The sequence below is a fragment of the Panthera tigris genome, chromosome A3 (genome assembly GCF_018350195.1).
Source record: "Panthera tigris isolate Pti1 chromosome A3, P.tigris_Pti1_mat1.1, whole genome shotgun sequence".
NCBI classification, from domain to species: domain Eukaryota; kingdom Metazoa; phylum Chordata; class Mammalia; order Carnivora; family Felidae; genus Panthera; species Panthera tigris.
In genome coordinates this window covers 59,036,674-59,050,678 of record NC_056662.1, presented here as the reverse complement: position 1 = coordinate 59,050,678, position 14,005 = coordinate 59,036,674, and the positions used below count along the sequence as shown (strand labels likewise).

The 14,005-nt window shown below is 38.6% G+C and overlaps 1 protein-coding gene across 5 annotated transcripts in view; it reads left to right on the top strand.

Annotated features, from left to right (window-relative positions):
• The window catches only part of NMS (neuromedin S), a 46,151-nt gene that overhangs the window by 23,053 nt on the left and 9,093 nt on the right, over positions 1-14,005 (top strand). For all 5 annotated transcript variants that reach the window (XM_042981171.1, XM_015544603.2, XM_042981170.1 and 2 more), the window contains exons 3-4: positions 11,595-11,939; positions 13,826-13,881. In XM_042981171.1, coding sequence (XP_042837105.1) covers positions 11,660-11,939; positions 13,826-13,881 — 336 coding nt within the window. In that variant the 5' untranslated portion in view covers positions 11,595-11,659. The remainder of the gene's footprint in view (positions 1-11,594; positions 11,940-13,825; positions 13,882-14,005) is intronic.

Sequence of the window (14,005 nt, the reverse complement as noted above, 5' to 3'; positions counted from 1 at the left end):
GGCTTCCAAAGATAGCCAGAGGGGCAAGGAGCTCCCCCAGGAGCTGCTTCTCCTCAGTCAGTGCCTGGGAAAGGACCCTCAGAGTCAAAGGTCTGATTAGAAGGAGGTCTTCCTAGTCCTCTGGCTCAGTTCCAGAGCCCCCACAGCGCCTTGAGCTTCCAGAACCTTCCTCTCCTGTCCCTCAGGCTGTGTAAAACTGAAGAACAGCCTGGAGTTACAGTGTAAGGGCATCCCCATTGAGCATGCTAACCTTAACTTTGCCCTTAGCCATTTTTTTCATTTACCACATAACTTCTCAAGCATTTATTATTGTTAATTTCCATGAATTATTTTTTCAAACTGTTTAAGCAAGATAAAAGAGTCATAGAATTTAGTTTTATTATTATTATTAATATTACCTTTGCACAAATGAGATGAGAGAAGTGTCCATAACCCTCTTCTGACTTAGAGGACTCACAATACGTATGCTTTTCAGAAAAAAAAAAAAATCTCGTAGGGAATATTACCAGAATAACACATTTTAAAACAAGACCAATGAGGATTACCACCTTCATGGAAGTTATAGTTACATCCACAAGCTATAGCAACAATCTCTGAAATTCAGATGTTTTATTACTCCTGAGTTAGAAATAACATTGACAGGCATAGTTAAAGATGTAGAAGAATATTTCTTCGTGTTTTCATTTTGTTTTGTTTCAGTTAGAAGAAGATATATTTTCTTCTTAACTAGCTGAGATTTCTCTCACCTCTAAGTAGAGGGTCTGTTATTTCAGGATTTTGATTTCCTTGACTTAGCACGGTGAGAAATAATGCACACCTCTCTATTAACATCCTTAAAAATCTTAAAATTTAGAGTAGGAAAAAAGTAGGAAGAGAATTTAACAAATTGGGTATGGAGCGTGAGTGTCAGGAGTGGCTTGATTGCCCTCTCTAACTCCCTGCTTCTTCCCACCAGCCTCCAACTAGGTAACTCAGCCTCTTCTTTACATAGAAGGTAGAGGTTCCCCATCATGTGACTTGCTCAGATTCCTTCCTACCACCTCCAGATCTGAGTATGTCTTTACCTCCCTCCCTCCTGTTTCAGGAATAGAGGACTTATCCTTCTTCTTGGCTTATGATTATATCCCTTTTAATTACTCCATGACTTTGGCTCCTCAATTTCCATTCATTTCTCTGCCTCCCCCATTTCCTCTCTTCTGCCTATCTACATGTTTGCGTCTCCCTCACCCTTCATTTATTTTAAAGCTCCCCTGGTTCCCTGGCCCTTCACCTTCCATCCTTCCTGAAAGGCTGTATCTGCCTCTTCTGCACACCCTCACCCCAGACCCTACTGATACTGCTCACCAGTGAGACCCGAACTGCGAAATCCACTCCTCTCCTGCAGGGCATTTTCCCTGACTATTGCTTCTTGGCTTCTGTTCCTCCCCTGCCCTTGAGCACTGATATTCACCAGGGTCTCATGTTCCTTCACTCCCTTCATTCTCCCAAAGCGTTCTCAATTTCTCTAGTGACTTCAGCCGCCACACACATACTCCTGATGATTAAGTCTACACACATGACTCAGTCTCTTTCTTAAGCATGAGGCACTCATCTCCAGCTACATCCTGGACACCTCCGTTTGCGTCCTCCACGGGCGCTTATACCACACATCAACCCACTGTTTTCTCTCCATTTCCAGTCTCTGTGAAGAAGGCCACTCTCTGCTCTGCATCACAGGCCTGACTCCTTGGAGGCATCTCCAGCTCCTTCCTTTCCTTCAGCCTCCAGATAGTCATCCCCAGTTCTTGCCAATTCTCTGGTTAAAATGTCTCAGTCCACCCCCACTTTCCCTTCCTGCTGACGCTACCTTGGGTCTAGCCCTCACTGTTTTTCACGTGCAGATGTTTTCTGATAGATTTCCATTTCAGATCTCACTTCTCACATAAGCTCTCTGTAGCTACAGCTGTGGGCAGGCCCCAATACATTTGATGACTTCCTAATACACAATACATCCTACTCCTGAAATGGCATATTGGCTCTTTAGGATAGCATTCCATGTCTCTAACCACTATGATTCTTTCCCTCTCACTTCCCTTCTCTATCAGAAGTAAGGCCAAGTTCTAATATCAGAGTATCAGAGGTACCCAGCTGGTGGCAAGCTCTCCATCTGCAGATGGCAAGAGTAAGCTTATAAAAGTGATACCACTCATTTCCCACTGTCTCTAAAAGTCTGCAACCTGACAACCTGCTTCCATTTTACCCCTTCATTCTGTTTCTCTTAACATCTTTGTCATAGTCCTAAGAATCTCCCAAAAGATGCCACAACTCTCTCTCCTCCTACTCCAGCTATCAGCCATGCTTCTGCCCCCGCCTCTGGAAGCACCAAACTTCACTTTTCTCTGATGTTTTCCCATCTATGTACCTTTCATATGGCTACTCCCCCTCCTCTGCCTGCTCTGCTGGGCAAATTCAGTTGGTCTTCAAACCCCCTGTTGAAGCCACCTCCACTGTAGAATCTTCCCTGCTTTCCCCATAAAGGACATCCTGCTCTCATGCCCTCATAGGGAATTACTGATGTGTTTGCTTTTCCTGCTACAGTATGACCTCCTTGAGATCAGAGATGATTTCTTATTAATCTTCCTATCCCTGGTGCCTGGCAGATAGTTGGAGCTCAATAAATGTATAAAGAAATGAATGAATGAGTGAAAGACTATCATTGTTCCAAGTGCCATGGCAGAGCAATAGGACTGGAACACAGAGCCCCCATCCTTCTGAGGGTTAAAAATAGTAGATGATGCAAAGTGAATACGTGGGGAACTCCTTAAGGCAGACAGGGCAGTAGAATCAACTAGCAAATGGTGTTGTTGAGAGGAGGAGGCAATGTTTCAGGTTGCTTTGCTGGAGAAGTGGATAAAGTACACCAAAGATGGTTAATGGGGCTAAAATAAGCTCTGGTCTCTAGCTTAGAGACCCCTCCTCCGGGTTCTTCTTCCTTTGCTGCATGCATGAACCCCCCCCCCCCCACACACACACACACACAAATATGGAGGCTGATAACTATAAATTACCCTTCCCACTCACATTCAGGGCTCAGATCTTTGGAGAAACAGTCTCCTCTGAGCCCGCCGGTGTTACATAAATCTCCAATCCACCAAGATCTCCGAGTGCTGCTTGGTTTTTCTGCCAGTGTTCCAGCCTGGTTCCATAACAGCTTCACGTTCCAAGCAAGAGTCATCCCCATTCCTCTTTTCCTCCTTCTCTAGCTTCTGAATCATCAGACTAGAAAGACTCCACAGCAAATTGACTTATCCCACCCATACACCCCAGTAACCTGTCTAGAAGACATAGGCTGTTCTCAAACAGGCTGACCTGGGGCATGTGAGTTGCTTTTTTATGTTTTCTTGTCTCAGTTAAGTTCTTATTCTAATTGGGATTCATGAAACCCCTCCTTCTTATTCAAATTTACTCTTATGTAGAAACCCACTGAGGGGCGCCTGAGTGGCTCAGTCCATGCATCCGACTTTGACTCAGGTCATGATCTTATGGCTCATGAGTTAAGAGTCCCACATTGGGTTCTGTGCTGACAGCTCAGAGCCTGGAGCCCATTTCAGATTCTGTGTCTCCCTCTTGCTCTCTGCCCCTCCCACCCTCATGCTCCGTCTCTCTCTCCTCCAAAAATAAATAAACATTAAAGAAAAATTTTTTAATTAAAAAAAAAAGAAATCCACTGGATGCAAGCCATTATCTTTTCTATTGATTGCCATTCCTATTTACTAAATTACTGATTTAGTAATTAGTAAAGATACTGATTCTCACCTATACTCTCCCATTATATAGTCTCTATTTCCAAACACTAGCAATTTACTCTTTTAAATGTTTCCTATCTAATAACCTCTGAACTTTCCCCTATGTGTTTCCTAGAGATTCTTTCTTGCTTCTCTCCTGTGCCTATACTTCAATAGAGGCTTTATATTCTCATTTCATCATAGTCTCTGCCTGCCTAGACAGGATTCTTGATTTTTCATACTTTCATAGCCCTGAGAGCTTTCCTTTCAATAAATTATTCATTCATTCGCCTAATACAGATTGAGTATTGAGTCACTTAATTTTTATATTGACTCAGCATACAACTAGGAAAAAAGAAAAAGAAATAACTCTAGGTATCTTAAACAGAGGAATTTAATTTAGGGAATTGGTTACAAAAGTGTTGGAAGGAGTAGAGTGGGTAAAGTTAAAAACATGACGTATTGGGGCGCCTGGGTGACTCAATTGGTTGAGCATCCGACTTCAGCTCAGGTCATGATCTCGTGTCCGTGAGTTCCAGCCCCGCGTCAGGCTTCATGCTGACAGCTCAGAGCCTGGAGCCTGCTTCGGATTCTGTGTCTCCCTCTCTCTCTGTCCCTCCCCCACTCATGCTGTCTCTCTCTCTCTCTCTCTCTCTCTCTCTCTCTCTGTCAAAAATAAATATTAAAAAAATTTTTTTAAAAAGACATTACATATCAAGTGTTGATAAGAATGTGGAGCAACTGGAATTCCCATGTACTGCTGGTAGGAATGTAAAATAATACAACTATGGATAATTACTTTGCTGTTTCTTAAAGAGTGAGATATACAACTACCATACAATCCAGTCATTATAAGCTTAAGTATTTACCCAAGAGAAATGAAAGAAGATACCCATACAAAAACTTGCACACAAATGATCATAGCAGCTTTATTTGTAATAGCTTAACACTAGAAACAAATGTCTGCCAAAAGGTGAATGAAAAACAAACTGTGATACATATAAACAATAGAATACTATGTAGCAACAAAAAAGGAATAAAAGATTAAAATATGTAACATAGGTCATTTTAATTGTGCTGAGTGAAAGAACTCAGATTTTAAAGAAGAAAATATTGTATGATTCCATTTATGTAAAATTCTAGAAAATGCAAGCTATGATGACAAGAAGCAGATCTGTGGTGAGGGAAGAAGAGGGAGAGATTACAAAAGAGCATGACAAACTTTTGTAGCATGAGAAATCACATTTGTTATTTTTATTGTGATGATGATATCACAGTATATACTTATGTTAAAATTTATCAGATTATAAATACATGTGGTATATCTCAACAAAACTGTAAAGGAGTTGAAAGGAGTCTGGAATTGAAAAATTGAAAAATGGTAAATGGTGACATTACCCAGAGATTAGCAACTGAAGAAAGCTCCCATCCACCCCTAGGGTTGGAGAATCATAAGGAAAAATGATGTTCACAGAGCCTGTGTTCCTTGCCCACTAAGACTAATGGGGTCTCCACAAGAGCTACTGTTTCAATTACCACCTCTACTTCTCTCCAGGAATCCAGGAGCACACACTCTCATTACACCACAGGACCTGGGGAGTATGAAGTCATGTATAAATGCTGCTGCTTGTGGAGTGCTCATGGAGTCTAGGAGAGTTGCCTCTGCAGGAGCCATCACCTAAAGCAGAAAAAAAATGGCTCTCCCTTCTGTCTTTCAAATTCCTCCCATCCTTTTCTACCAATGATAGAAGCTAAGGGGAAGCTAGCTGGGAAGAAAGTTTATTTTGCAGGTTTCTAGCTCTCCCTGATCAGAGGGGAATAAGGAAAGGCACTTAAGGAGCTGAAGGCCAATGGACAAGTAACTCACCCAACTGTCTGATATATTACTCTTGGCAGAGGAAAATATAAAATGAGTAAAGCCATGGTTCTTACTTTTGTGGATCTTGTCTCTTAGCACTTCCTGGTTCTCCTGAGATTACATGGCTCTCCCATCCCCTGCCTCCACTAAATAGCCCACTATAAGAGCAGATGTAAAGGCCACGAGAAAAGCACAGGATATAGGCATAGAAAGTGGGAGGCAAAGAAAGTGTATTCAGGTGAGTGGGGACAGTGCTAGCAGATTGGAAAGGCTGGCCTTTTCTACCACCCAACAGCTTTTTGGGGGCTTTAACAGCCAGCCTCTGAAATAAACCTGTCATTACTTTCTGTGAAACCCTGCTAGAGAGATAGAAGCCCTCAAACATTAATTCTCATACCTGCATGTTAATTTGCTTTAGACTCAGAGGTTCTTGAAGGACACTAGGTGCCACTGAAGATCTCAGAAAGCTATGCTTTGAACACAGAAACTTAAAATCAATTTTGAAATTACATTTTTTATATCCTACAGATTAAAGTTCAGTTCCTTAAAAGCCTGCTGAGTTTTTTCATAATAACCATTTACAAAGTGGGAGCTAATTTAATGTGGAAAGGAGGAGGAATTTTTAGTGTAATTTTCAGCATTCACTTCTGTTTCAAATGGTGTGGGAGCTCCACTTGTGAGTTCATGTATTTAAAAAAAATGATATTTCATTAAATTCACTTGACACTGACAAATCCACTGGTTACAGTCTTTTCAGTAATGCCTAACAAAAGAAACACTTCGGAAAAATAAATGCAATAAGATAAAGAAAGAAGCTGCGTTTTCATGTATGTAAGGTCAGATGTTTAAATGTGAACCCACATACTCATAATAGTGTTTGGAGTTGAATAAAGTTTTAAAATTTAGTTTTAGTTATACAAGTAATTCATAAATAGCCAACGGGATCATTCAAAAGTACAGATAATGGAAAAGCTTTTATGATTCCCTCATAATCCCATTTGTCTAGAATCACTGCTCTTTGTGTGTTTGTGTGGAATCCTACCCTTTCTCTTTGTGTTACCTACATATGCAGTCATGGGACTGCAGGAGCCATTTTGAAAAAACTTGTATGTAAGTGTAGGTTAGTCGATTACAAAATTGGCTGTATACTTTTCAGCCCCTTTCATTGAGAAGTGGAGTTTATTTTCCCACCCCGTGAATCCAGTGATGTTGTGCCAGTTCCAAACTAGAAGACTGTAGCTTCTACACTCACTGCCTTGGAACTCTGAAACCAGTATGGGAAAAAAACCTGGGCTAGCCATCTGGAGATAGACCACATGGAAAGAGGTCCCAGACACCCAGTCTGCTTACCAGATGAATGCAAATGTCTGAGTGAGCCCAGCTGAGATTAGTTGACCCAGCCCAAACCATAAGAATTGCCCAGTTGAATGCAGCCCAAATTACTGACCTGTATAATTTTGAGCTAAATATATTGCTTTAAACAACTAAGTTTGGAGACTGGGCTGTTATTGGTTGAGGAAAACTGATACTAGATAGTTCTATTGTAGTTCTATAACTGTTTTTCTTTACTCACTATGTTACAAAGAGTTTGACTTGTCAATACAGATAGATCCATCTTATTCTTTTTAAGAGTTGCATACATTTCCATATTATGGATATTCTACAGTTTAATATTTTCTCTATGTTAGACATTTAAGTTGTGCCTGCCTGCCTCCTTCCTTCTCTCCCTCCCCTTTCTTTTTCTGTATTATATCTGTATAGTTGTTGTATAGTTACGCCACTCTGTCTTTTCTTTGATAATATTGGTTATCTTTTTCATATAGATATTTTTAAAATGTAATAAAATTTATCATTCTTTTCCTTAATGGCTTCTCTATTCTAAATTTTGCTCAAGAACAGTGTTCCAATCAAATATATACTCTATTTCTTTCTAATACAGAATTTTATATAAGCGCCCCTGTGTATTTATGGGTATATTAGGCTTAATTCATTAATCCTCTGAAATTTATTTAAATTTATAGTGTGAAATAGGGATTTTTTTTTTTTGCCAACTAGATTGCTAATTGTTTTTTTTTAAAGATTTTATTTTTAAGTAATCTCTGCATACAATGTAGAGCCCAAACTTACAACCCTGAGATCAAGAATCACATGCTCCACCAGGTGCCACGTGGATGGCCAGTTGTTCTAAACCCCATTTAGCATAGTTCGTCATTTTGCACTGATTTGAAATAAACACTTTTACTCTGTATTTAAATGATCTGCTTCAAGACTCTATTCCATTCCATTTATCTATTTGTTATTGTCTGTTACCAGATCAATAACAAAATGACTACAGCAATATAACAATTACTCCTGCTTTATGGTACATTTTGACATTGGCAAAGTATCTTTTTGGCAAAGTATACTTTGAATATTTTCTCTCTGGAAATGATTTGAGAGTCAGTTTTAAAATTCCATGAAAAAGGAATTTTGGAATTTTAATAAGGATTACACTAACTTTATAGATTAATTTGCCATCAGTTGAACTTTTAACAACATTGACTCTTGTCCTCAACGATCATGATATGTCTTTTCTTTATTCACATATTTCCTTACGTCCTTCAGTAAAGTTTTGTAGTTTTCTTTTTTATTATATTGCACACTTATTCTTTGGCTTAGTCCTCAGAATTGCATAGTTTTTAAGGCTATTTACATTTCCTAATAAATTTTTAAATGTGTTTTTATTTTTTTAAGTTTATTTATTTTGAGAGACAGAGAGCATGTGTGAGTGAGTGCATGTGGGAGGGGCAGAGAGAGAAGGAGAATCTCAAGCAGTCTGCACACTGTAAGTACGGAGCCAATGCAGAGCTGGAACTCACAAACCACGAGATCATGACCTGAGTGGAGATCAAGAATTGGACACTTAACCAACTGAGCCACTCTGGAGCCCCACCTAATACATTTTAAAATTTATTTTTGTTTATGTTCAAGAAAATTATTCCTGAAAATAGTTTTGTTTTGTTTTGTTTTGTTTTGTTTTGTTTTGTTTTGCTAATTAGGCCATTTTGGTAAACTCATTCATTCTACTAATTTGCCAGTTGATTATTTTGGATTTTCTGGGTAGATAATCGTATCATTTGAAACTGAGAGTTTCTAACTTTCATTACACTTTTCATTTCATTATTTTACTTTTGGAGGGCTCCTGAACTGACTAACCCTCCCACTCCCCCATGTGTTTGTATTAGTCTGCTCAGGCTACCATTCTGAAGACTACAGTCTGGGTAGCTTAAACACCAGAAATTTATTTTCTCACAGTTTGGATTCTGGAAGTCCAGGATGAAGTGCTAGCAAAATGTTTCGGATAAGACCTCACTCCTCAGGTTGCAGACAGTCCCTTCTCACTGTGTCTTCTCCTAGCCCTTTCTTTGTGTGCTCTCAGAGAAAGGATTCTGGTGTCTCCCTCCTCTTATAAAGACACCAGTCCTGGGGCGCCTGGGTGGCTCAGTCAGTTAAACATTCGACTTTGGCTTGGGTCATGATCTTGCAGTTCATGATTTTGAGCCCCACGTTGGGCTCTGTGCTGACAGCTCAGAGCCTGGAGGCTCCCCCTCCCCTACTCGCACTCTGTATCTCTCTCTCTCTCTCAAAAATAAAAGATTTAAAAAAAAATTTTTTTTGAATAAAGATACCAGTCCTATCAGATTAGAGCCCTATCTTTATGCTTCATTTGTCCTTAATTATCTCCTTAAAGGCCCGATCTCCAAATATAGCCACACTGGGGATCAGGGCTTCAACATACTCCATTTCTGGGATATCAGCATAATCCAATTTCTGAATTAGCATTAAAAATAATATTTTTAGGGGCACCTGGCTGGCTCAGTTGGTGAAGCATGTGACTCTTGATCTCAGGGTTTTGAGTTCCAGCCCCATGTTGGGTGTAGAGATTACTTAGAAATAAAATCTTTTTAAAAATAATGAGTTAAAAAATATTTTTATTTTTTATTCTAAATATCTGAGAAATAATGTGAAAAATGTACAAAATAAAATTAATTTGATATAAACCAGAGTTATCACATAGGTTTATTTGAAAAATGTATGTTTGTGCATAGATCACTTAGTTCATGGTAGAGATAGACCAAATATTTAAACAATACTTATTGATTGATAGTAGAACTGCCACAAACCTTTGCTAGTATGTGTGTGTTGTGTCTAAAATGTCCATAAGTAATTGTGTTTTAATATCATATAGATAAGTGGTTTATGTTCAAAAAGCAATCATTCATTTTTTTTCCATTTGTTCAGTAAAGACTTGCAGTTGGGAAGTGGGTGTATTTCAATACAAAGATATCATCTCTTCCTGGTGTTTGAAGACCTTAGTTTATTCTCCTTGAACTAAAGTGGTAAATACTGTAATAAATAGAAATCTCTATTTTCTTGCTGGCTTAAGGAAGTAGGCAAAATATTATTGCTATACAGTAGTTTATAATTCCCACTCTCTTATGAATTAGAATTTTTTGGCAAAATACCACATTTTAAGTCATAATTAAACAGTTTATGTGTTTATTCTGAGTGACTCCCACACAAAATTATTCTTAAAACTTTCATTAACTGAAAAAAATGATATAAGATGACTTAGGTAAAGTATTAACATGTTTTAAATACATTGTAAACATTCAACAATTGTTAGTTGCCTCATAATCCTTAAAAGAGCAAAAATTAAAGATATGCATAATGAAAAAAAGATATTTATTTGATATATGCCTTATACAGGTTGTGCTTTTTGCAAGACTGCAGACTTCATTCTTTCTCCTTTCTATTCCATATCCAATCTCAAAGAGGCTGTTAAATTTTTTTTATTATTGAAATATAGTTAACACACAATATTATATTAATTTCAGGTGTACAATATAGTGACTTGGCAACTCTATACCTTACACAGTGTTCCCCACAGTACCATCTGTCACCATATGACATTAGTATAATATTATTCATTATATTCCTTCTGCTATACTTTTCATCCTATGACTTGTTTATATTGTAACTGGAGGTTTGTACCTCTTAATTCCCTTCCCCTATTTCTCCCACTCTTTTGCCCTCTTCCTTTCTGGCAACTACCAGTTTGTTCTCTGTATTTATAAGTCTTTCTGTTTCTAGGTTTTGTGGTGGTTGTTTGTTTTATTTTTTAAGATTTCACATGTAAGTGAAATCATACGGTATTTGTCTTTGTCTTATATCACTTAGCATAATACCCTATTATAAGATGCCCATACGACGCAAAGCAATCTACAGATTGAATATATTCCCTATCAAGGAAGGTCTTTTTAGAAAAAAGTGAACACATTGACTAAAATCCCACACTTTTACAGACATGACTGGATTCAGATATCCTTGAGTCCAAATCCCTGCTCTGCATTCATTTGGTTTGGTAACCTTGGCAAGTTCCTTATTCTCTCTCAGCCTCAATTTTCCCATTCATAAAATTAGGATAATCATATACTCCTTACGGATCTTTTGTGAGAACTACATACAATAACCTAAGTGAAATCCTAAATAGAGGCTCAGTAGATGACATGTTATTATTGTTGTTATTATTATTGTAATTAAACACTTATGTTTTCTTATATGCTGATTTTATTTGAAATATTTAACTTATTCATAGAAAGGAGTCTGGACAAACCTTAAGGAGTCTAATTTCTAACTATGATTTTTAAAATATCTACTTGAACTTTTGAGTTTCTTGTAATATTATATCCAGGACTCCAAATTTTGTTCTCAGTTGCACCACAGACTATAAAACATCCTTTGTTAATGGTGGAAAATAAACAGCTTCTTAGGAAATAAGACTTCGTCACACAAGAGTGTATAGATTTATATCCAGTTCTTTGATTAAAAAAAGAGAAAACGCCTTTCTAGAGTCAGAAATGTTTCTCAAACCACTATAGAATAACAATTATGACTCTCCACTTTTTATTTTTATTGCTGGATTGAAAAAGATGATTCTCTACAATGCCTACCCCAGGAGGAATTATTCCACAAATAAGGGCCCAGCGTGACATTTATGAGAAAGCCAGGGTCCTCCTGTGCAAAATTGATTGGTTCTCAGCCAACGGGCTCCCGGGCGTTGCAAACAAAGGCACCTTCTCCACTGGGACCTATCAGATGCAGGGCAGAGTATTGCCTCTGCCTTTGGAACTTCAGGAAATGCTCAACTCCTATCTGGGCAGCACACATCTGTGGCCAGCAGAGGAACCTGGCTTTGAAAATGAAACAACTTCCTCCTCAATTCGTTTCCATCTTGGCCATCTATTGCTTCTGCATGCTACAGATTCCCTCCTCAGGTAAGGAGATCCCTTCATCAGACCCCCAGCTGGGCTGAGCTCTAACCCTTGATCCTTCAGGGTGGTTCTGGGTCCTGGAAGGAGTCCAACATAATCCCCTCACCTACCTCCATTTCCACCCTTTTGAAATGGCTTCCCATTTGTCCCTAACCTTTAAGAGAGGGTGGACAGAACTAGATGCTGCAGCCTTTTACTGAAGGACATGACTCCCTTGTGGAACTATCGTTAAACAGCTCCTGACTTAGGGCTGTCCCAAAGACGAGCTGCTAAAACTGTGAGGGATATGAGCTGGAGACCCCAATGTCTTAGCCATCTGTGTTCCTGGAATTCTGAAGAGAGAATACAGTAAAATTGAGTTTACAGACATGAGGACTGGGGATTGAGGGACAGTTGAAGAGGGGCGGGAAAGGAACTCAAACAGGAAAAAGGAATATTTTCATGGCCTTTCTGTGGGCTCCCTGGAGGCAGGATCCCAGACAGAGCTGCGGAGGCCCCAAGTCTTAGTGGGCTTGGGCGCTGTCCGAGGATCTGACTGGACAAGGCTATTGCTTCACCAGCTTCTGAGAAACCAGTACCTTTACAGGGAACCAAGGGTGGGATATGGGATCAGTAGTCGGAATGCATTACCAATTTCAAGGTAATTCACCAAATGATACCGGGAGGCATGTGGTGGCAGCTCCAATTGGAAATGTGGACTATTTCAAAATTTCAGACTTTTCCATTAGAATTTTGATTTAGGGGTGTAGAAAAGTTTTGAAAATATATTCAAACAGAAAATATATTTCAAGCAGTATGTTTGTTTTGCTGTGTCTTACAGTATAATCGCAAAACCTAGACATTGCAAGGAACCTTGGAGGTCGTCTAATTTAACCTTTCATGGCAAGCAGGGATCTATGATTTCCCTGTTTGATTACTTTCAGTGACACCCAACTCACTACCAGCCTAAGAGAGCCAGTAACTGCCTCTTCTTGGGTCCAATAGAATCTTGTTTATATTACACTTTGGGGAATTTGTTATTACCTTTTATTTATCTATCTATATATTTATATCCACCTCCCCCTTTTTCCTATTTAAGTTTTTTTGTTTCCCGAGGATAAGGTTCCTATAGTCTTTATCATTTGTACTGTTAACACAGAACCTGTTAATAAATCCTTATAGGATTGGTTCAAATTACTTTGCATTTTTGAATGGCTCCAATCATCAAAAATTTCTTTACACTAAACTGAAATCTGATCACATGTAACTTGTAACCATTAGCCTGAGTTATTATGTATATACTCTTGAGCCAAATATTCCCTGTCCCACATTTAAAAAAATCTAAGTTCAGGGTTTTACATTTATCCCATTAATTTCACCTCTCCAACAGATTTCTCCAATTTCTGTATTAGCTATTCCCCCAAGTATTGCATCGTGTACAAACGAAATGGAGACTTCATTTAGGCCAGGTAGAGGCTGACTGGCATAGGGTGCAGCTGTGTGCTGGTAACACCCTTGCCCAGACCTACCCCTGCTTCTGATGAAGCAGAAGAACAAGTATCTGTACTTCTTAAAAGTTCCTAGACTGACTCTGATGCACACACTTTCTTGACACCATCTCCTAATATGCTATCTCCATAAATTCCATAAAAATACAAATTAAGTTTTTCCCTCTTGAGTTACTAACTCTTATGTTGGTAACTCCTGGTAAATTAAAAAAGGAATTGTGTTTAATTAATTTTAGTACAAATCTCACTTTTACTGTTGTAGGTAGAAATGTGTTTTCTTTGTAAATCCTTTTTAAAATATTGTATTTCTAGAATCTCTGTATGTTTTTCAATGTAAAGATTTAAAAGTTAATGCTATGAACTTTTTTCTCTAATTAATATTTTTGTGATTTCTCATAATAGGATTTCCTCGACCTCTAGCTGATCCCCCAGATGACTTGGATATCATGCAGCTTGAGGTACCCTGCTATTCAGTAATGTGCGATTTTTAGTTCATCTTGGCCTTGAAAATATCATGTGGATAATGTTCACTTAAAACTATTTTAAGATCAGATTCTTGGCTGCAGCAGGAACTCATATTGC